At 42.3% G+C, this 22,657-nt stretch overlaps 1 protein-coding gene across 9 annotated transcripts in view; it reads left to right on the plus strand.

The window, feature by feature from the left end:
* ENTPD1 (ectonucleoside triphosphate diphosphohydrolase 1) overlaps window positions 1–22,657 on the plus strand; it is a 133,415-nt gene that overhangs the window by 101,347 nt on the left and 9,411 nt on the right. For 8 of the 9 annotated variants that reach the window (XR_003519965.2, XR_003519966.2, XR_003519967.2 and 5 more), the window contains 6 exons: window positions 1,622–1,739; window positions 4,124–4,274; window positions 6,244–6,403; window positions 7,091–7,330; window positions 8,557–8,814; window positions 20,035–20,151. Coding sequence is in view for 6 of the 9 variants with exons in the window: in XM_027594527.2 (XP_027450328.1) it covers window positions 1,622–1,739; window positions 4,124–4,274; window positions 6,244–6,403; window positions 7,091–7,330; window positions 8,557–8,814; window positions 20,035–20,151 (1,044 nt within the window). In the remaining 3 variants the exon portion in view is untranslated. The remainder of the gene's footprint in view (window positions 1–1,621; window positions 1,740–4,123; window positions 4,275–6,243; window positions 6,404–7,090; window positions 7,331–8,556; window positions 8,815–20,034; window positions 20,152–22,657) is intronic. The other variant, XM_027594542.2, reaches the window with a different exon arrangement.

The following is a 22,657-nucleotide window of genomic DNA, read 5'->3' on the forward strand; positions in this document are numbered from 1 at the left end:
TGATAAATTAAAGTACAGGTACCGTCATGCTCTCCTCACAAGCCCATGGCAGACACTGTTACTCAACCATGGCATTTTTCCTGTTTAAACTTAGGGATGTAACCAAAGATGAACATCAAATGATCAAGAGGGGCATTTGGCAGTCTACTCCTAGGTAAATACCCAAAATAAATGAGAGCTTATATCCACAGAATGACATGTGCAAGGATGTTCCTGGTGACTGTATTCCCAATAGTCCCAAACTGGAAGCAACTCAAATGTCCATCAACAGTAGAATGGATAAAAATACAGTACATATAATAAAATAGGAAATATTCTACAGCAACGAAAAGGGATGAACTATGGCTGCACACAGTCTGGAGGCATCTAAGAGATAGGGTAGAGCAAAAGAAGCTAGACATAAAGGAGGCGCACTGTGTGAGTCCCTTTGTGCAGCTCAAAGATAGGCAAAACTCAGCCGTGGTGATAGAAATCAAGACAATGGTTACCCTCAGGAGGAACTGACTGAGAGGGGCAGTAGAAAACGTTCTGAATCTTGATCTTGATCTTGGTGGTGTGGTGTATATGGACGTGCACATATGCAAAAATTCACTGAGATGCACTTTGCTGTAGTTATCCTTCATTAAAAGTCTTTAAAAACGGTTGTTCTGCCCTTGGTATATGGAGCATAAGGTCTTGGGTCTGACTCTGATCCAAATCCAGGCTCTGTCACCTATTAGCTGTGTATCTTGAGTAAACTACTTAACCTCTTTGTACTTTAATTTCTCACCTATATAGCAGGAATGAACAGAGTACCTACCCTACAGCACTGCTCTGAGGGTTAAGTCAGATAATTCTCATGAAAAGCTTTGTGCAACACCTGCCTGGTACATTTAATGTTCTCGTGAAATGTGTTGTGAGGAATTGGTTCTTTGCCCTTTCCCCTCTGACCAATGAGTTCTTTCTCATACTGTCTTTCCCCCTCTTTCTTCCCACCTTCTTTTTTCCTTTTTTCTTCCTTTCATCCCCCCTCAGTCATAAGAGCCGTGAACATGAAAATACATATCTTTTAAAATTTATTCAATACAATGATTAGTTACATTCATAATGAAAAAGCAAGCATGCTTAGTATTTTCCATGTCTCTCTTCTAAAGCCCAGGCCACACACCAGACCAATTAAATCCCATATCTGGCAGAACACAGGTATCTCTAGCTTTGGGGGCTCTCCAGGTGATTCTGACGATTCCAGTGTGGGAACTACTGGATTCATGGCTTTCTATTCCCTCCATGTTGTCTCAGCTGCTTTAGCATCTGGTTCTGATTCCTGGCTGCCCCTCAGAATAACCTGAGAAGCTTCTAATCAATAATGAGGCTCAGGCCCCACCGTGGGTAAGGCCTGGCTATTTCTAATGTGCCACCGGCACTAAGAGCCACTATTCTAGAGGGATTTGGTGTCCTGGTAGTTTTTGTGATCAGGGTGACACCAGGCAACCCCTCCCCTCTCCACATGTTCCTCTTGAATTAAAATACATCTCCTCATGTTTTTGAACACTCTTGTCTTTGTTTCCTTTCTGTTGCAAGCTGAGTATGGAGAAACATAATATAATCCTGATAAGTTCTCGATTTGTTGTTTTACCCTCAGTACGGGATTGTGCTCGACGCAGGCTCTTCTCACACAAGTTTGTACATCTATAAGTGGCCAGCAGAAAAGGAGAATGACACGGGGGTGGTGCGTCAGATAACAGAGTGCAAGCTGAGAGGTAAGGTGGAGGAAAAGGGGAGGGAGACAGTGGGGCATGAGAGGAACGTATGTGAGAACATGGATGGCAGGCGGGGGAACACATGAGAAAAAGGAAGTTCAGTGAAGAACATAGTGGAGCAGCTGCTGCTGTTATTTTATTGTCACTGTACAAATATTGAAATCAGTCCTGAATGAGGGAGCCCTTGAAGAAGAAACAAATGTAAAAGTCGTCGAGTCATAGTGGCTTCTGTCAACAGCACACATCTGTGGGCCATGCACCAAGTACTGAAAATACATGATTTCATCTTCACAGTCTCCCTGGGAGATATGTCTTACTATTCCCATTTTTCAAAAATGAGGGCACTGATGTAGAGGGAGGTGATGCCACTCGTTAAGGTTGCTTGAGCTAGTAAGTGATGGAACTAGGGTTCAAATGGAGATCTGCCCAACTTTGAAACCGTGACTTCTCCAGTGGTTCTCAAATTTGAATCTGCAGCAGAGCCACCTGGAGGGTTTGTTAAAACACAGATGCTGGGCCCCACCCCCAGAATTTCTGATGCAGTAGGTCCGGGACAGGCCCCAGAATTTGCATTTCTGACAGGTTCCCAGGTGATGTTGAAGCTGTTGGTCCAAAGAATTGTTGCTCTTAGTCTTTGTCCTTTAAGCTACAGCTTAGAAGAAATTTTCAAAAGCCTTTAGCTTTCGTATGGGCAGGGGAGGCCAAAGCATAGATTCCTAGGGCTGGGAAAAGGACCTTGTGGATCATTTAAATCTTGTTTTCAGAGAAGGAAAAAAACCTGGGAGACTAGTGACTTACAAGCAGCAACAGACCCAGGGCAAGAGTCTAGGTCTCTTTACTGCACTCCAGGCTTCCTTCTACTCTGAATCGCCGCATTACAGATTGATTTTTTCCCCCCTAGTTTGTTTTCTTCTAAGGCCACAGAACAGGTTAATGTCAGTTCAGCCCTTTCCACTCCCTCCACTCAACACAGCCACCTGCAAATGTTACCGCACTGCACCACCCTCTCTCTGACCCGCTTATCTCCCTGGGCCTGTTGCGGCAGCATCCCACTATTTATTTTTAGTCAGACAGGTAACCTAGCTCCCAGAAGATTGACTTTTACTTTGATGGCCTGTGAGGTCCCCCAATTTTCAAAGTTTGCCAAGAAAGCAGTAGAGAGGAGATGTTTCCAAGAGAGCAAGTCATTTTACCCAGTAGCCTGATATCCGCAGACATTGGTCCCATCAGTTCTGAGACAGTACACTGAGCATTTCTTAAAGCCCAAATCCCTCATATCATTGGCTTCTATTTAATTCACTGTTTTCCCTTTTTAAAAAAATGTTGGTATTTTTTAAATTTAGCAGCTATCTTTTTTTCTGAGACTCATCCCAGGTATGTCTGGCCAAAGAAGTGCAGGACTTTTCCCCTCTCAAAAGAGAGTTCTCTAATCAGATATTTAGATGAAAGGTGAGTGGAAGGCCACCAGTTCTTGAAGGCCAGAATTTTTGAATCAAAACAGTTACCTGATAACTTAGAGCTGATCTTTTCATTACTGTTAAACAAACCGGCTTTTTAAAAACCTGTGAAAGATATGGATCACATATCTGGACAATTATCTTTAATGCACATCTTCACTAAAGTGTAGGTGTTCATTTTAAAGTGAGCTGAGATTGTTAACCATAACTTCAAAAAAACTTAAGGAATCTTAGCTCTAATCCTCTTCTTAGCAACAGTCAGTTTTGCTCTGGAACTAGAAAAACAGTTGTACTGGGGAAAACGGTATTTTCAGAGTGGAAAGATTGCTAAGGAGACACGGATTCTATACCTGTTTATTCTAACAAAGGAAGAAACTCCGCTTCAGAAATTTCAGGGAACTGGCCATGATCACATAGCTAGTTAGCAGCAGTTACTATCACTTCAGTGTGCCTGGTGCTTATTTTAATTTTTGTTCTAAATTTCTTATTTCTCCTTTTAGGTCTTCTAGGAATTAGTGGTGTTAGTTACAGTTTTGTAGAAGAAACATGAAAAAGCACATATATAGGGTAACTATCTATAAGATCCCCATTTAATTTTTTTAATTCAATTTTTTATTTAAATTCTAGTTATCCCCCTTAAAATGTGAGACCGTATTAGGGACGTTATGCAATTAAATGTGAAAATTGCGCCATCCAGCGGCAAAATTATTGAACAGTGGACAGACCCAGCCTGAGGTCTGAAAATAGATCCTACCAAGGCCAGGTTCAGAGAGTTACCCTCTAAGTATAGCAACCTAATCTATATCACATTAAGAAATTGTCTTCTTTGATTTTTCTCAGAAAACACCAGTATTTTGCTCTAATATTGTCCAGGTGTGTCCTGTACTTTTAAAAACAATTGTCATCTGCTTCTACATCTCTCCTTAGGTCCTGGAATCTCAAGATATGCTCAAAAATTAAGTGAAATAGACATTTATCTGACTGCATGCATGATAAGAGCCACTCAAGTGGTTCCAAAGTCCCAGCACCAGGAGACCCCCGTTTACCTGGGAGCTACGGCAGGCATGCGCTTGCTCAGGTATAGCAGCACGTGGAGACACAGAGTGTCTGGGGGTTAGGTTGGGTACTGTGAGAGCCTTTGAAGTTATGGGATAGCACCATGCTTCCTTAACACCCCACATTCTAAACATCCTAACGGTCCACACTTGAGAAAGAAAATCTCAGTAACTGGGTAAAACTCCCAAACATTTGGTATGTGTAACAGTAGGAGTTTAAGTATATTAAAAAAAAAAAAGTCTTCTTGCCCATCTCCCCACAGAGAATTCAAGGGGGGAAGGGGCACAAAGAGAAATGTTGAGCCTATGTACTCTGGGATTTGAGGCTACCAATTTAGCCATCCAGTGTCCGGGAGGAGAAAGACCAGAGGAGACCCACAAATGTCCCAAGACACAAATAATCACAACTAGCACGTCTTCATTGGTCACCACTTAGTACCTGTGTGCATAATTTGTTTCTTTGTTCATTCATTCACTCAGCTTGTATTGCCTGCCTACTCAGTCCTAGGACATGAAAGTAGGCGACTCAGCTGTCAAGGAGATCAGAGTGTCAGTACAGGCCATCAATTCTTTAACAGAGGAGTGCTCAGAGCTGCTATGGGAGCATACTTGGCCCTGCCCAGAATAGGGGGAGAGAACACATGAGCTGAATCACAGAGGAGGAGTTGGAGGGTGGAGGAAGGGCATGTTAGAGGCAGAGGAGACATCACGCCTCCCACTACCTGTGTTTCTTCCACATCTGTTGTGTGGCAGACGCTGTTCCAGGTGCTGGGGTACAGAGTGAAGAGGACAGAGTCCCCACCTTCCTGGAGCCTGTGTTCTAACAGACACGCAAAGGCCGGGATGAGTGAGAGACCAGGGCATACTCAGAGGACCATATATAGTTCTGCATAAATAGAACATAGGCTACATATACTAAAAAAAGTAATAACGATGATGAAGCAGCTTGTATTTGTTGAGCCCTTACTATGTTGTTAGCACTGTGCTTTAATTTAGTCATCAAACTCTATGCAGAGTTACTAACTTTTATTAACCAGATAAAGAAGCGTGGCTTACAAATGTTGAGTAAGTCACCCCAAGGTCAGTCACATGCCTGGTAAAGTGGTAGAGCCAGGATTCTGAGTGGAATTCGGAAGAGGCAGGGTCCAGCTCACAAAGTGCCTTGTGGACCATGCTGGGAATTTGGTGTTCATCTGAGAGACAATGGGAAGCTCTTACAGGGTGGTACACAAATGGTCACACTGGGGGAGAGAGGTGGATTGGGGGTAGGGGATAGGGAAGAAAACTGGGGATGGGGAGGCCCGGGGTAGGCTGTGAAGCTATTCAGATGCGTGGTGAGAGGGTTCAACGCTGGTTGGAAGACGGCATCCTCTGACCCAGAGGCTCTCAATGTTGGAAGTAATTGCATCCCATATTTACTAGGACAACCCTGAAAGATTCCTTCTTTAGGTCTCAACATCTCAGATGCAAGAACTGAGGTACAATATGAGGAAGATGTTTTTCCCAGTCTGGCCCCCCAGTGGAAGTTGGGTATCTGTCCCAGGACACTTGCCACCTGCTATCTGCTACAGCCATAATTAAACACCTCAAGCAGAGCCTGACTCTGGAACCAGCTGGAAGCCACCAGCGATGGCTAATGTAGCATGCGTCATCTGTAGGTGTGATGATTAAATAACAGCCAGCCACCACCACCACAAAAATGAACATTACTTAGATAATATTTTGGAGCCAGGGAGTAACAACAAAAATGGTATTTTAGGAAGAGCAGCCTATGTAGGGACTGGAAGGATTTGGACTTGGAGAGGAGAGGAGGGCCAAAAGACTAGTTCTGCCTCACCCAAAAGCAGGGTTCCTCAGATAGCCATGTGTGGGAATCTCCATGTCTCTGTTTATTCCAGGGAGTTATGATTCACTTGCTAGGAGAACTGCCGAAAGCTGAGTACTTGTAGTTATTCAAACGAAACTGGTAAACGCAGATCTTCCTTTGTGCAGGATCGAAAATGAACAGTTGGCAGACAAGGTCCTGGCTGCAGTGGCGAGGAGCCTCAGCAATTACCACTTTGACTTCCAGGGTGCCAGAATCATCACCGGCCAAGAGGAGGGTGCCTACGGCTGGATTACTATCAACTATCTGCTGGGCAAATTCACGCAGGTGATTATCTCGAAGCCCCCAGGGAGGTGGCTCCCTGGGGGTCAATGCCATTGCTATCTCAGGCAGTATTTGGATCTGTAGCCAGAATGAATGTTGGATGAATGGACAAATTAATTTATCCCCACATTTGCAAGAACTTTATTACAAGAACTTTTCTTATTGGGGAAGAAGGAAATCATATCTTCACCTTAGGGAGACATAGAGGAAATTAAAAGTCTATCATTAAAAATAAGAATAGCTAATATTTGCCTAGCGCTATGTGTCTTGTGCTGTGCTAAGCACTTTTCATTACTGTCTGATTTCATCTTCAGGACAACTACATGAGGAATTCTCTCATTTTCAAGTCTCAAATTGAGGCCTAGAGAAGGTAGTTATTGCTCAGTGTCACATGGCTATTGAGCGAATGAGTGGAGATTTGAACTTGAGTCTTTTCAGCCCAGACTCCTTGTTTGTAAACACTGGCTATGCCAATTCTGTGTCGTTGCAGTCTGAGCTCTATCTTTGAAGCCCCTCCTTTCCTGCTGATCTGATGTTTCTTGTTGATCTGATGCAGACTCAGGAGCATCCAGTGAGCTTTGTGTCACCTTACGCCCCCTTTCCTTCACCTTAGCAAGTCCCCGAGTCCAAGATATAGTGTGAAGTGGGTATCCAGAGCCCGCTACCACTGGTGACTGTTCTCTCTTTCAGAAATTGAGTTGGCTCAACCTGAAGCCAAATGAGGACAGTGCTCTTGAAACGTACGGGGCTTTAGACCTTGGGGGAGCCTCTACACAAATCACTTTTGTGCCCCCAAACAAGAAGATCGAGTCTCCAAGCAATGCTCTGCACTTCCGCCTTTATGGCAGGGACTACAGCGTGTACACACACAGCTTCTTGTGCTATGGGAAGGATCAAGCACTCAGGCAGAAACTGGCCAAGGACATTCAGGCAAGTATAACTGAATCCAGACCCACCCACCCCACATCTGGGCCACCAGCCCCCACATCCTGTTGTTGTCTCTTTTTACTTCAGTAACTGGTCTGAACTTGGTTACTGTACTTTCCAAACCTTTACAAGCAGGATATCTAACTACATCTGGTCGACCCCTGTGAATTTTCCCATCTAGACATCAACCTCCTGTGTTTGTGTACTGCACTGTCTTCAAGGACACAACTCAAATCCTTTCTTGCAAATAATTTCTCACCCCTGGGGGCTTGACAGTGAAAATTACATGCTCGAGTATTGTTGGGACAGGTGTGTAATTTATAAGCTCTTTAGCACTTTTTAGTCTCCATTTCCTACAACTGTAGAAAACAGGGTTGTTAGAAACAACCTGGAGGGGAGGAGAAAACACTCAGGGAAAACGCAGAGTTTATCCATCAACACTTCATGTCTTGTCCCCAGATGCTTTTTGTCTTCTGAAGACAAGAGAAGTTAAACACACTCAAAATCATGTGAGTACCAGGCACACCCTGACAAACACACACAGAGCAAGGCTGTCACATCCAGCTGTTCCCTGTCTCCACTGAAAGGACAACCAGTTCTCTGCTCTCCTCCGAAGTTCCTGCTCTGGTTCTCAGAAGCACTGTCAGTAAGGTGACCCCCACTGGTGTAGGCGATGCTTAGAGATGCCTACTGAGCCCCAAGGCTCCACGAAGCCTTTTATCCACAGCAGCCCCCTTTCTTCTCTTGAACATATTAGGTTGTGGGTTAAAAATCATTTTGATACTCCCGGGTTAAGTGATCTAAGGCACTTTCAAGGCATGTTGCTTCTGATTTTTTGCTTGGAGGTGGGGTTGGGGTATGGGCAGACTCCTCCTGGGGAACTACCCCCAGCTCAGAATTGTGAGAGCCTTGAGAGTGTTCCTTGTGAATCTGCTTCTGACCTATGTATTTCATTCATACTAAGCACTAGTGGACATTCCAAACCAATGGCCTTTCTGCCAGCTTCAGCTCTATTAGCTTTCTATGAATAGTGAAAGTTGATTCACATCTGATACCATTTCTGGTGGCTATTATACAAATCTGACTGTTCCCAAGGGTGAAAAAGGCATGGCAGGGGCATATTGGTACCAAAGCTATTATAAAATTCCTACACATTAAGGAAGTCAGAGTGGTGCTTTTTGTACCCAACACATTTGCACATGATGTCTTCAAGTGATTTTTCCATTCAGGGTACAAACGGAATCCTCAGGGACCCATGCTTTCACCCTGGATACGAGACAGTAATGAATGTAAGTGATCTCTACAGTAGCCCCTGCACCAAGAGATTTGAGATGACTCTTCCATTCGATCAGTTTCACATCCAGGGCACTGGAAACTATCAACAATGCCAGCAAAGCATTCTTCAACTCTTCAACACCAGTTACTGCCCTTACTCCCACTGTTCCTTCAATGGGATTTTCTTGCCACCACTTCACGGGGATTTTGGGGTAAGTTTGTAAAATAATAAGGTATATTGGTCAAGATGATTTGGGTTGCAAGTTGTAGAGTAGATGCCTACGAAGGATTTAAATAATAGGATTTATTTTTCTCTCATATGATGATAAACCTTGAGGTAGATAATTCAGGGTTAGTTCTTTGATTTAACAATGTCAGGACTTGGGATCAGCTTTTCTATTATCTTCTTGGCCTTTTTTTGTGGTGCTAAGATGGCAGCTACTGTTCCACATGCAAAAAAAGAAAAGTTTCTCTTGCATACATCTCTGTCCAATTTTTCAGTAGTGCCAACAAAAAGATGCCATTGGCCAGAATTTGGTGAAATACACACTTCTAAACCAACCTGTGATAAAGGGGAATGGATTACTATGTTTGGTTTAGACTAATAACTGTTCATCCCTGGAACTGGGGAGTCTTTCCTACATATATTGCTTTCCTCTACATGGGTGAGATCAGGAATCTGTAAGCCAGAAGAAGGAGCTGGCTGTTGGGTAGGCGCACCCATTGGGATCTGCCATAGTTGGCTTCTTAATGTCAGAAGAAGGAGAGGCAGCAGTTAGATGTCTCTGCTAAAGGCTTTCCTCTATAAACTGAAGTTAGAAATTCAAGAAATCCCAAGGAAATATTGAAGATAGCATCATTTGCATTACATTTTGAACAGCTGGGGGACTCTTTGAATCCCAGTGCCAGTTTCTTCTTAATTACTCTAGAATAAGATAAAATATTTGAGCAGAGGTAGAAGAGGTGCTCCTTGATCTACTCATAATTCAAATTTCATATTTTGGTCCTGGAGATGAAGCATTATTATAATCATAGTAGTATATTGCAAAATTAGCTACCATCAGTCAAGAGGCAGTTATTGACTAAATAATGTATATACATTATCTCATTAATTACTTAAGATATCATGCATAGAAACAAGGGCTTTTGTCTGCCTTCACACTCCTTCTCCCTTTTTCAGAGAACAGATCAGCATGTGAGAAGGGAGGTTCAACTCTCCTATGGGACCCCAGCAGGAGATTTTCTCCCAAGTCTCCTGGCTCAGCCCAGTGTCACAGAAATAGCTCCCTGGATAGAGCACAGGCCCTGTAGTAATTGCACCCGGTTTAAAATCTGGCTTTGCCACTTATAAACTATACAAGCTCTTCATTCCTATCATCTCTGGGAAAACAACAATGGGCGGTACCGTGGATTCAGGCTAAACTTTACCGTGGCCCAGACCACAGTTACTCTTCCCCTCAAGGTTCCTGAGGGAGATAACATGCCAGGACAATGCCTGGCAGAGTAATACTTGGTTATTTAGCTCCAAACCTAAATTGAGAACAAACTAGAAATTCACCTGGTTGCCCTATAGCTGAGTTGGCACTTAAGGCCCATATTGGACTTTTTTGGGCCAACACCCTTGCCCCGAATCTAGTTGCTGGAAGATAAAAGAGGGGGCCACAAAAGGGAGGAAGGTGGCTAGGGGTGCTGGGAACAGCCAAGAGCCCTTTTCATTCCAGTCCTTGATAGGACGTATCTCTGAAGGAAAAGAAATATACTGCTGTGTACTGACTTTTTAACTTTTCTGAAAGCTTCACCTCCTGGGAAACAGCCCAATTCTTGTCTTCAAGCTTGAGCAAACCCTTTCTACTGGAGGGTGGCAGTAGTGGAATTTCTTACCTTTGAAAGTGATTCCTCCAACCTGGGTAGGGAGAAGTGGAGAGTTGGAAGAGGTGAAGGAGACTTGCGCTCCCCTTGGATGCCTTTTTGTTTGGTCTCTTAGTCCCTCACTGAAATTGTTCTCCTCACAGCCTTCTGAACCTCAACTTGGCAGTCTCCTCCCATTAGCTCACTGCTTTCCTCTGAAGAGGACCTTTTCCCTCTGCATATAGCCCTTTGGTTAGCACTGTGCCTCTACCTATTCCTGCTTTGGCAGTTTCTCTTACAGAACTTTTCCCTCTCTGTAATTTCTCCCTAAAGCCTAAAGATTGTTTTTTTGGGGGGGGTCTATTTCCTCATTTATAAAATGAGGACAGAAATGCCTATCTCCTTGCTAATTTTGAGTAATAATCCAGACAATGGTGGTGGATAGGTAAGTGTTTACCAACCAGCTCTCTGGGGATGTAGGGGCTGGTTTGTGACATCTGCCAATTTACGTGGTGTAAGTACTACCATGGTCTAGTTTAATCAACATAACACCAGCTGGCTCACAAAACTCTTGAAATTTTTACAGTTAGCTCTTGTGAGTGGGTAAGAGCCACCTCCAGCATATCTGCCAGTAGCAGAAAGCTAACATACCCTAGCACCAGGTGGGCCCTTAGTAAGGTTAGTTCTTTCTTCTAGCAGTCCTTTTTCTAGGCTGTTATACCTGCAGAAGTCCCCACTGCCCAGTCCTGCACCTGGAAGCATAGCTATTTGCAACACAAAAATCCAGTTGCATTCCAGTTATTTCCAGGACCAGTTAGCCTGGGTACTCTCAAGCCACAGAGAATTTGCAGGGAAGGAATGTTTGCCACAATTGTATTCAGCACTGGTGATTAATTCTTACTCTGTAAATAGAGTATGAAAAACTGTCAATTCTTTTTCTCAGTTTGGCGACATTGGTTGCTAGACAGAATCCAATTTGTAGGCAAATTAGAAACACCCAAAAGGAAGAGGGAACATCGGCAGGGAATTATTTATGAGGTAATTTAGGAAATTTTTAAAAGATCACATCATATCACTTATATAAACAAGAAAGAATATAAAAAAATTCAAGGAACTGGAATTAAAGAACATTAAAAACTTGTTTGTTTCCATATGTATACATATACCTGTGTGTGTGTGTGTGTGTGTGTGTGTATGTGTGTGTGTATTTAGCTCTGAGCTTCCTAGTAGCCAAGGGGGAAAATCAGATATAGTTTTTATTATGCATAGCATACCAGGTCCCAGGGCAAAGCAGAGCTATTCGAAAATTGTTTCTCAAGGATATTTTATAAAGGAGATTTTATTAGACAATGTCTTTGACCATATTTCTTAAAATCACAATTTCTTATAGCAACTGTAACCTAGAGGCATAATATTAAAAAGCCAACTCAGTCATAGCAATTCTGTGATGGACTGAGGCAGTATAGGTCTTTGATAGATATTCAACTTGATAGAAAGAAAGAATTCAGAGTGGCTGGAAAAGGGGGAGACAAATATCTTTCAAGTCCATCTTCCATAAATATTAATTATCTAAACTGGAAATTGGAAGATGAGGAGCTGAACTTTTGAGGCTTTATGTTCTCTAAAGATGGCCTAGAGTGTTACTATTCTCAGTTGCTGCTTAAATATGGGCCCACGGGTTATAGATAACAATCAAGTAAAGGTTTATATGGTAAGGTTAATCCCTAATATGGAAATTACGAAGCTGATCACAGATTTTGACCTCAGTAGTATAGGGCATCTCCCCAGTACTGAAAGGCAAGGTCAGGGATTCTTAGAGCTGAGTCAGCATTTCCCTCAAGAATCACCTTTGGGTCCATTCTGGAAACAGAACATCTGATGTATTGAGTCTCCCAAGTCATACCCCAAGAACAGAATCAGGATGATTTTTTTTTCTTCAAGACTTTCAAAGAGTCATCTGCCACAGCCATAGGAAGAAACTTGGTGATGTGTCCTTGAACCATCTGATTTTGATCAGTGTATCCTTATGAGGTATTAAAAGAAGAAGGTGGGTTTTGTCATTCAGTATCATTCTTGGGATTAAAAATAGAAGCATTCTGAATAGGGTTAAGGTTTCTTTTTCATCACATAATATAAATAAATCAAGGAAAAAAAATTCATCCTAAACATCATCATCCCATCCCATTAGCGCTTAATTTTTCTGGGTTCAATTTTACTGTAGGTTAGTGTAAACAATATTCTACCCTAGAAGAAACCTTTCCAAAGGATTTAAGAGGGCACATTAGATATTAAACTCAATTGAGTATGTTTCTGAAGAGCATACACAGACAGGAAGACTATCAGTCCTCGACACATGGAAGACTTTCAGAAAGATTGACAGGTAGATAAAATGAAAAAAATAAATATGAATATGAGTATGAATGGACTGGTTCTGGAGCAGGGGAAGAGAAATAGATGACCTTATTCTGGAGCACAACTGTCCAAGAAAGAAAGATGAGTAGACACATTCCCAGCTCAGACAACAATCAGGATTTGCCCTTGATTCTAATTCTAAGACTTGATCTCTACTGTGGCTACAGAGAAATAGCCATTTCTATATGGAATATAAAAGTAACATTATTATCTGAGAAATTTAAAAAAATCTATAAAGGAGAGAGTTTTTAAACATTACTTCAAATTTGATTCAGGTGTTTCTAATAGTTAGAAGGGCATATTTGTATTTTTTTTAAAGATTTTATTTATTTATTTGAGAGAGAGAGTGAGTGAGAGAGAGCACGAGCAGGGTGAAGGGCAGAGGGAGAAGCAGACTCCCCACCAAGCAGGGAGCCCAACACGGGGCTCGATCCCAGGACTCCAGGATCATGACCTGAGCCGAAGGCAAACACCCAATCAACTGAGCCACCCAGGCGCCCTGGCATATTTGTATTTATTTTATTTTCTATTCCTTATATAATGGCATTATTCTACAGTTGCATATTGCTTATTTGATTCTCTTTTGAGAGAGGACTCTAAATCATAACCTGCATAATCAAGACAACACCTGGAAGCAAAATATCAAGGTTGTCTGGAGCAACCATTCTTGTGTGTGTGTGTGTGTGTGTGTGTGTGTGTGTGTGTGTGTGTGTGTGTGGTAAAATATACATAATAGAAAATTGACCATTTTCACTACTTCAAAGAGTATAGTTTTGTGGCATTACATACATTTACATTGTTGTACATCCATCACCACCATCTACCTCCAAGGCTTTTTTTGTCTTCCCAAACAGAAACTCCATCATTAAACAAAACACTAATTCCCAACTCCTCTTCCCCCTCAGTCCCTTACAATCACCATTCTACTTTCAGTCGTTATGAATTTGACTATTCCAGGTATCTCATATAAGTGGAATCATATATTTGTCTTTTTGTGATTGGTTTATTTCACTTAGCATAATGTCTTCAATAGACCAGTCATTCTTAGCTCTTCAAGAGATAACAAGACTCTGGAGAATGTGTTGAAAGCTAAGGATCGTCTAAACAAAAAAATTGACATTTAAAGGCGTGTTGAAATTTTTGCATACAATTTAAAAGACATCATGATTTCTTGAGATGGACCTGTGAGCCCCATGTTAAGAGCCCTTAATCTAGAACAAAAGGTACACAGAAAGTAGAGATTAAAGTAGAACCATGAGCCCAAGCAGGCCAATGGCTGTGATTGAACACCACACAAATGTTAGAGGTCAGTCTCTTTATGGGTATGGAAAGCAAATGTAGACACATGTGCCAGAGACAGATGACCCTGAAATTGATGCCACACCTGCCTCTAAGATGCTTCCTGCCAGGGCAGAGCAAACCTAGTATCTAGTAATAAAAACAGGCAGGCCGTGCTAGAGAAGCGAGTTAGCATGAGTAATGAAGTTAGATGGGGGAGGGTAGGGGAACAAGTCAAGTGGTCCAGTTTGGGGCAGAACCTGGGGCTAGACTGTAATACTTGTCCCTTCTGTGACTATGAGTGCTTCATTTAGTCTCTACTCCAAAGTGCTAGAAATATGTTTTTGATTGGATCTTTGGAAAATGACTTGATAAACCCCCTTTCTTCCTTTACAGACAAATGTGGCTTTGGGTTACTTTTCTGGATTTGTTTCCCTGGAAACGTGATAAAGATGGGAGTGTCAGTTGTATTACTAGGCAACAGTTCTTATGAAAAAAAAAAGTGACCCCTGAAATTAATTGTATCTGGATTAGAAGAAATTAATGAACTATGCCTATTCTGTACTTCTCTAATCTGAATAAAGGCTCTATGTATGTAGAATATGTAACAAAAGTATTTTTATAGAATTTATCTATCTGTCTATCATACCATCTGTTACTTGTTTGAGTTGCACTGTCTTCCACTAGAGGGTGGGGATTCTCATCTGTTTCCATCACTTCTTGGAACATAGTTGTTATTTAGCCAATAGTTTTTGAATGAATGCAGGCATGCATGATATGCAGCCAAAAGTCAAGGAAGAGGTGGAATGAAAATAAAATGGCTATTGATTTTGCCAATTAGGAGGTTACTGGTGATTTTAATGAGCATAGTTTTAGAAGCCATGTGAAAGTAAACAACTCCCTGGGAGATGTTCTAAAGTTGGAGGACAGGGAGGAGGGTGGGCAATTGATACCACAGAAACAAAATTTTGAGAGAGGATAGATGCTGCACTGAAACCAGCTCAGTTAAATTGAACAGGAATGCATGTATTGCATTCTGTGTAGGTTAAAAGTTGCACAAAATTTGGCTGGCAAGAATGGGTATTGTCTTTATAGGTTGATATATCTGTCTCGCCAACTATGTCCTGAGGCCCTGGAAGGCAGGGATGGTGTACATGTCATCTTTTCATTTTTAGGCCTGCTAGATATATTACTGCTAGAGTGCCTAGAATATTGTATATTCTCAGTAAAAGAACTTCAGTATTTGGAATATTCTAGTGAGATGTCCAGCACGCACAGAAGCCTGGAGGTGGGAAAACATGAAGTGTGTTCAGAGACCCGAAAGTAGTTCAATGGGTTTTTCCATGTGGGCAGGCCGGAGACTTGCCTCTAGTATTTTAGAAGCTTTCTCCCCTAAGCTGAAAGATCACCTTTGTGATCATTAGATGCTTTTGTTTGAGGTTTATGATCTATAAACTCAGAGATTCCTATAGTACAGGAAAATGGGGGTAATTTTAGGAAGAGTAAAGATGAAGATATGATTCAGGGGTTTAGAAAGAAATGATTCCAGGTTTTGGAAGAAATGAATAACATCGTTTGAGGGGCATATAATGGACTATTTGTGGGACTCACAGAAAATAGAACATATTTTAAGCTTTCGGGAGAAATTCCCTCCTACAGTTATAAAGTGATCCAACATTTTTGAAAGAAGAGTCAGATGCTTAACCAACTGAGCCACCCAGGTGCCCCACTGGGGAAAATTTTCAAGAGTCCATGGTATGCAGGGCTATGGGGGTAGGCAGTAGCACAGACCAGGAGTTCCTGCTGACAAGCTATGTATCCCACTGAAGGCTCGATATTTTGCTATATCTGCCTACACAAATTTTCTCTTTGTTGATTTTTTTTTAAAGATTTTATTTACTTATTTGAGAGGAATCACAGAGGGAAAGGGAGAAGCAGGCTCCCTGCTGAGCAGGGGGCCTGACGTGGGACTCAATCCCAGGACCCTGAGATCATGACCTGAGCCGAAGGCAGATGCTTAACTGACTGAGCCACCCAGGCATCCCTGTTTGTTAATGTTTTTAAAAATAATTTTTATTTCTTTAAAAAGCCCATGTCACACCTTAGCAAAAGCAAGAGAATTTCTAGGTGCTTAACTCATTAAGCCCTTTGCCAGTAGAATGAGCTCTAGGAGTAATATCAGAAAGTCTTTTGAAATGTAACAATTTAAGGAAATATTTATTGTAAAAATTAAGACATGCTCATTATAAAAAAATCAAACTGTACAAAAAGTTTAAAGACCCAATCATATGTTCCACAAGAAACTCACTTTAGATTTAAGGAACTCACATAGGCCAAAGGGAAGTGATGGAAAAGATATTCCATGCAAGCGCCAACCAAAAGAAAACAAGGGTGGTCATATTTATATCAGACAAAATATACTTTAAGTCATAAATTGTCACAAGAGGCCAAGAAGGACATTATATAATGATAAAGAGTTAATTTACCAGGAAGATACATTAATCAAAAGTATATATGTACCCCAAATCAGAGCCCCTGAATCTTTGAAGCAAACATTGACAGGACTGATGGAGGAAGAGATGGCAATGCCAGAATAGTAGGAGACTTCAGTGCCTCACTGTCAGTACTGGATAGAACAATCACAGAATCGAACCACACTGTAGACCATATAGATCTAACAGACAAATATAGAACATTCCACCCAAGAGCAGCAGAATATATACTCTTCTCAAGTGCACATGGAATATTCTCTAAGACAGATCACATCTTAGGTCATAAAACAAGTCTCAACAAATTTAAGACGACAAATTATACCAGGTATCTTTTCTTTTTCTTTTTTTTTTTTAAGATTTTATTTATTTATTTGACAGAGACACACCAAGAGAGGGAACACAAGCAGAGGGAGTGGGAGAGGGAGAAGCAGGCCTCCCACTGAGCAGAGAGCCCGATGCGGGCCTCAATCCCAGGACCCTGGGATCATGACCCGAGCTGAAGGCAGACACTTAACAACTGAGCCACCCAGGCACCCCATTAGGTATCTTTTCTAACCACAGTAGAATGAAACTAGAAATCAATAGCAGAAGGAGACTGGAAAATCCACAGGTATGTGGAAATGAAAGAACACACTTTGGAACAACCAAAATAAAAGACTGGCAAGGTGAATTCAACAGTCCATTAAAAGGATAATATACCATGACTAAGTGGGATTTATCCCTGGGATGCAATGATGGCTCCACATACAAAATCAATTAGTGTGATACACCATATTAACAGGAAGGATGAAAACCACACATCTCAATAGATGCAGAAAAAGCATTTGAAAAAATTGAACACTCATTTATGATAATAAGTTTCAACAAAGTAGAAATAAAAAGAAATTGCATCAACACAATAAAAGCCATATATAAAAACCACACAGCTACCATCGTACTCAGTGGTGAGAACTGTAAGCTTTTCCTCTGAGATCAAGACCCAGGCAGGGATGCCCACTCTCACCACTTTTATGCAGCGTAGTACTGGAAGAACTCACCAGAGCAATTAGGCACGGAGAAATAAAAGGGATCCACATCAGAAAGAAAGAAAGGTAAAATTGTCTCTGTTTACAGATGACAAGACTTGTACGTAACGAAAACCCTGAAGTCTACACACACAGCAAAAGAAACCTACCTGTTAGGCTCATAAATACGGAGAACAAACTTGGTGGTTGCCTTCACAAAATGGGTGAAGGAGAGTGGGAGATAGAGGCCTCTAGTTATGGCACAGCATAGGGAATATAGTCAATGGTATTGTGATAGTGTTGTATGGTGATGGATGGGAGCTACACTTGCGGTGGGCCTAACGTAATGTACAGATGCACTGAATCACTGTTGTACACCTGCAACTGATGTAAAATTGTGTCAACTATACTTCAATTAAAAAAAAAGAAGAAAGTTGTTAGAACTAATAAATGAATTTAGTAAAGTTGCAGGGTACAAAATCAGCATCCAAAAATCAGTTGCATTTCTATACATTAACAATGAACTATCTGAAAAGGAAACTAGGAGAACAATCTCATTTACAATAACCTCAAAAGGAATAAAATACTTACTAATAACCTTAACTAAGGAGGAGAAAGACTTGTACACTGAAAACTACAAAACAGCGATGAAAGAAATTAAAGACAAATGCAAAGACACCCCATGTGTTCAGTGAATAGAATGGTGGCCGAGGAGAGGAGGAATGGGGAGTTGCTAATTAATAGGTGTAAAGTTTCAGTTATTCAAGATGATTCAGTTCTAGAGATCTGCTGTACAACATTGTCCTTATAGTTAACAATACTGAATTGTACATTTAAAAATTTGTTAAGAAGGTAGATCTCCTGTTAAAAGCTCTTACACAACAATGTCAACAAAATTAAAAGTACACCCTAAAAAGTCCTCCTCTCCCTCCAGGCCCACAGTCAGTTCACTAGAGGAAAATGCTCTGAGTGGTTTTAATTGATAGGGGGGAACATTTCTGGGCATTAGCTATGCATACTGGAGCTATCCAGTCTCTGGATCTATCCAGTTTCTCAGTCAACAAAGATCCACCCAGCGTCTCTTACGTTCGAGGCTGCGCTCTAGGAATTTGAGAGAGAGCGGTTTTCTGCCACTTACACGTCTGTCACACTCCCCCACGTGCCAAGTGCGTTGCCGGTGCAGCAGATTCAGCCGAGAACAAGGCAGCGGTGGTCCCTGCCATTGTGGAGCTGGCATTCTAGAAGGCAAGCAGACAGAAGACCGGAAACACAAACAAAAGCAAATTAGACTGTGGCAACCGCAGGGAAGAAAGCAGCAGGGTCCCGTGAAAGGGAATAAGACAGCGTCCTAGTCCAGGAGCATGATTAGAGAACCTCTCTGAGTCAACGTGAAGGGAACTGCACCAGCGGGGAGAGCAGGTGTGCCCCCCTGGGGAAGCAAACCTTGGCAGTGACCAAAGGCCTGCGGGGGGGGTGGCGTGTGCACGTGGCGGGGGTAGGAGATGGGATTAGCAAGGTGGGAAGGGTTGGAGCATGCCTGGCTTTGAGAGACCTGGTAGAGTTTGGACTTAAGCTGCTACGTATAATTAGGAGTCATTGAAGCTTTTAAGTAGAGGAGTAACCTGATCCACGTTGTTTCTAAGTGGCCATTGGAGTGGGTAGGTTAGTGGAGGAGGGGCACAAAAGTTCAACTGAAGGGTGAGAAAAATGAGTGGAAAGTGAAGACATGGAACTCAGTATTGTCGAAAACGCTTCCAAGCCCCTATCCTGTGAATTTTAATTGACTATTTTCCTTTTTACTCATTTGTACCCTTTTCCATAGTACTCATGTATGGTCATAATAATGATTTTTAAAAACATTTCAGTTGTTCTTAGTTCATGATGGACTTCAATAAATATTTGTTAAATAACGATTGACTAATATTTAAAGAAAGCAGTGCATGGACATTCTAGAAATAAGCCAAAAAAGCAGAACTAAAAAGGAAAACGCCTTATAATTGCCATTCAGAGATAACTCTTAATATCTCTGCATAGAAGTTCCCAGTTTTTATTTATAAAAGCTCACATATAATACACAGTTTTTTAAAGATGGGATTTTTTAAACCTTTCTCTCTTTTTTCTCCCCCCTCACTTTTTTTCCTCCCTGACTCTTCCATTAAAATTATAGAGACAGTTAGTTACCAGGTGGCTCAGAAATGCATGTCAGCAGTAAAGCAACAGCAACAAAGTGACACCTCTTCCAGGAAAGAAACAACTTTTGGGTCTGGAATATTACTTGGTTCATTAATTCACTCAACAGAGCTTTCCAAGTCACCTTCACCAGGGGTTCAGCCTTCTGGAGAGTGAGTCAGTGTCCCTCTGTGTTGGACACAGTGCAAAACTGCATTTTCTCTTGCAGGCATTTTCGGCTTATTACTATGTGATGGAATTTTTAAACTTTACCTCAGAGGAAACCCCCTCGCAGGAAAAGATGACAGAGACTATGGAAAAGTTCTGCTCTCAGCCTTGGGAGGAGGTAAGTGATGAGAAAGAGCAGCTATGCCCTTGACGGCACAGAGGATGGGAGTCTGCTCGTCAAGTCCTGCGACCCGGACAGAGATCCAGCAAACAGGGTAGAGGAGCCCAGAGGGTGCACTCAGTCCGGAGTGAGCCCATGGGCCTTTCTTGATAAGTGGGCATACTCCGGCTGAAGCCAACACGGTCTTACTTTTCTCACCTGACACCGAGCCTGGCAGCCCGTGGCACTCGTGGGAGGTTAGCAGTTTGACTCTGTCTCAACCATTCCTTCTTCAATTCTGTCGTTAGGCCTGTTTTCTTCACGGACACAAGATGTGGCTTCAGAGATCACTTATGTTCCAGGTCAGAAGAAGGGCAGAGCCAGATACATCTGTTCCATTTAACAAGAAAGCAGAAGCTACCCCAGAAGCTCCATAGCAGTCTTTCTCTTACGTCTCATTAGCTGGGACTGGCTGGGAAAGCAGGATTTTAGGACTGGTTAGAGCCTTAGATCCAGCCTGAGCTACTCTCTGGAGCTGGGTACATTGTCGCACATTCCTCTCCCCAAGTCCCAAATCAGAGTTTTATTAGCAAGGAAGACTGGCAGTTCAGAGTCCGCTCTAAACACCATTGTGGTAAGACCCTTTCTCCCCGCCTAGGTCCCAAGTACCTCCTACTTGTTCATAAATTTGAAGCACAACTGTTTCTTGTCTGAGGCACTGAGTCATTCAAGATCGAGTACTACCTGATGGAAGTTTCCAGGGAGGAGAGAGGTATGGGGTCTACCCTAATCAAAATAGATCAGCTAGGGTGCCTCCCAACGGCAGCTGTTTTAAGTTGACAGCGTTGTCCACATGAGTGGTATTTTCATTCTGAGGAGGTGTAATTAACTAGAAATGGATGCAGTCTCCTTGGCGCTGACAGAGGAAGGAAGGTTGTGCAAGAGCCAGAAGCGTGGACTTCTCCCTCCGTATTTTGTCTGAGTTAAAATGGGAAGGAAGAAGATTCAGGACTTTCCAAAAGAGCCCCTCGAAATGCCATAGCACTTGACAGTTTGCAAAACACTCGAGGGAGGCTTTTTGCAGCTGGTAGTGATCTATGGACGAAGGTGAGCATCTTGGAGTCGAGGCAACTTGAAACAACCTCAGTGTATGCCTGTGAAGGAGGTAGATTTAAGCTGCTTTTTGGAAAAAATTATTTCTTTCTTTTTTTTTTAAGTAAGTTTCACGCCCAGTGTGGAGCCCAATGCAGGGCCCAAACCCATGACCCTTAGATTAAGGCCTGAGCTGAAATCAAGAGTCGGACACTTCACTCACTGAGCCACCCAGGTGCCCCTGGAAAAAAATTACTTCTTGTTCAGAGTGAAAGCTCTATCACATTTTGTTTTCTTACCCTTGTCTGTTTTTTTGTTTTGTTTTAATTTCATCAGGTTACCCTAGGTTGGCAGTGCCTATATGCAGACCTGTACGGGTCCTGGAAGTAGACTCATTAGGGCCTGCACCTGGGAGAAATTCTGAAATCTTTGGCAGGGGATGGGGGGAGTTGCAGGGTGAGACCTAGACCCTCACCCAGAGCCTTGATGTTGAGGTGGGTGTTATGACCCAGGGTTCATTTTCCCCAGCTTCATTGTCCAGGTGGAATGCATAGGTTTCAAGTATGCTCTTACAGGGCAACTCTTTTCCTGCTACGCCTGTGTGACTGGAGTTTGGGAGTGTCCTGTCTAGACACCTTTGGCCAAGAGAGAACTGACAATTTTTAGGCACATATTATGTGCTGAAAAGTGAGCTAGAAGCTTTGTACATATTATATCGTGCTGCCTGCCCCTGCTTTGGCGGGAGAAATAAAATGCAAACTACACCTACTGATGTCCTCCAAATCCTTGTGGGGGCCCCCAGTCCTTGGATCCCTGAGGAGGAGAGGTTAAGAAAGTGAGTGAAAGGGACATTTCATGCTTGTCTTCTAATAGGTTAATTAGAGGGTTGGTAACCCTCTAATTTTGACAACCAGAATAATCACTTTTCCACTCAGAAAATATGTTCGCTCAAGATCTCTGGTCAGCCTACAATGCTGTAAGATTCTGTGTATACTACTAACTAGGGTTTCTCTGTGTATTCTGGGTCCTGACATTCAACCTCATGGACTTTTACCCTTTCTAGGGAAATGCATCCCGTTCTTGAAGACTTGCCATGCCCCTTCATATGGGGGAGTGGTAAGGGGCAATGGGCGAGGAGGAGAGAAGCCGGTACTGTCCCACTGCCCTAGGAATAGAAGGGAGAGAGGAGAGAGACGCAGAGAGAGGAGTATGAGAGAGAAAGGCAAACCATCCCCCCATATGGAGAGAACATAGTGTTGAGTCCACAAAGCATTAAGATGATCAGATCTGGACTGATGAACCAGGTAGATGCCTTTGGCTTCCATATTTTTTGGCTATTATCATAATTAATCCTCAGCAGATTAGACTGCTTGGCAATGTACACCTTTCCAGGAAGAGGAGGGGGTAGGACTTTGTAGAATTCAGGAAAATT

The sequence above is a fragment of the Zalophus californianus genome, chromosome 15, assembly GCF_009762305.2.
Source record: "Zalophus californianus isolate mZalCal1 chromosome 15, mZalCal1.pri.v2, whole genome shotgun sequence".
NCBI lineage: Eukaryota > Metazoa > Chordata > Mammalia > Carnivora > Otariidae > Zalophus > Zalophus californianus.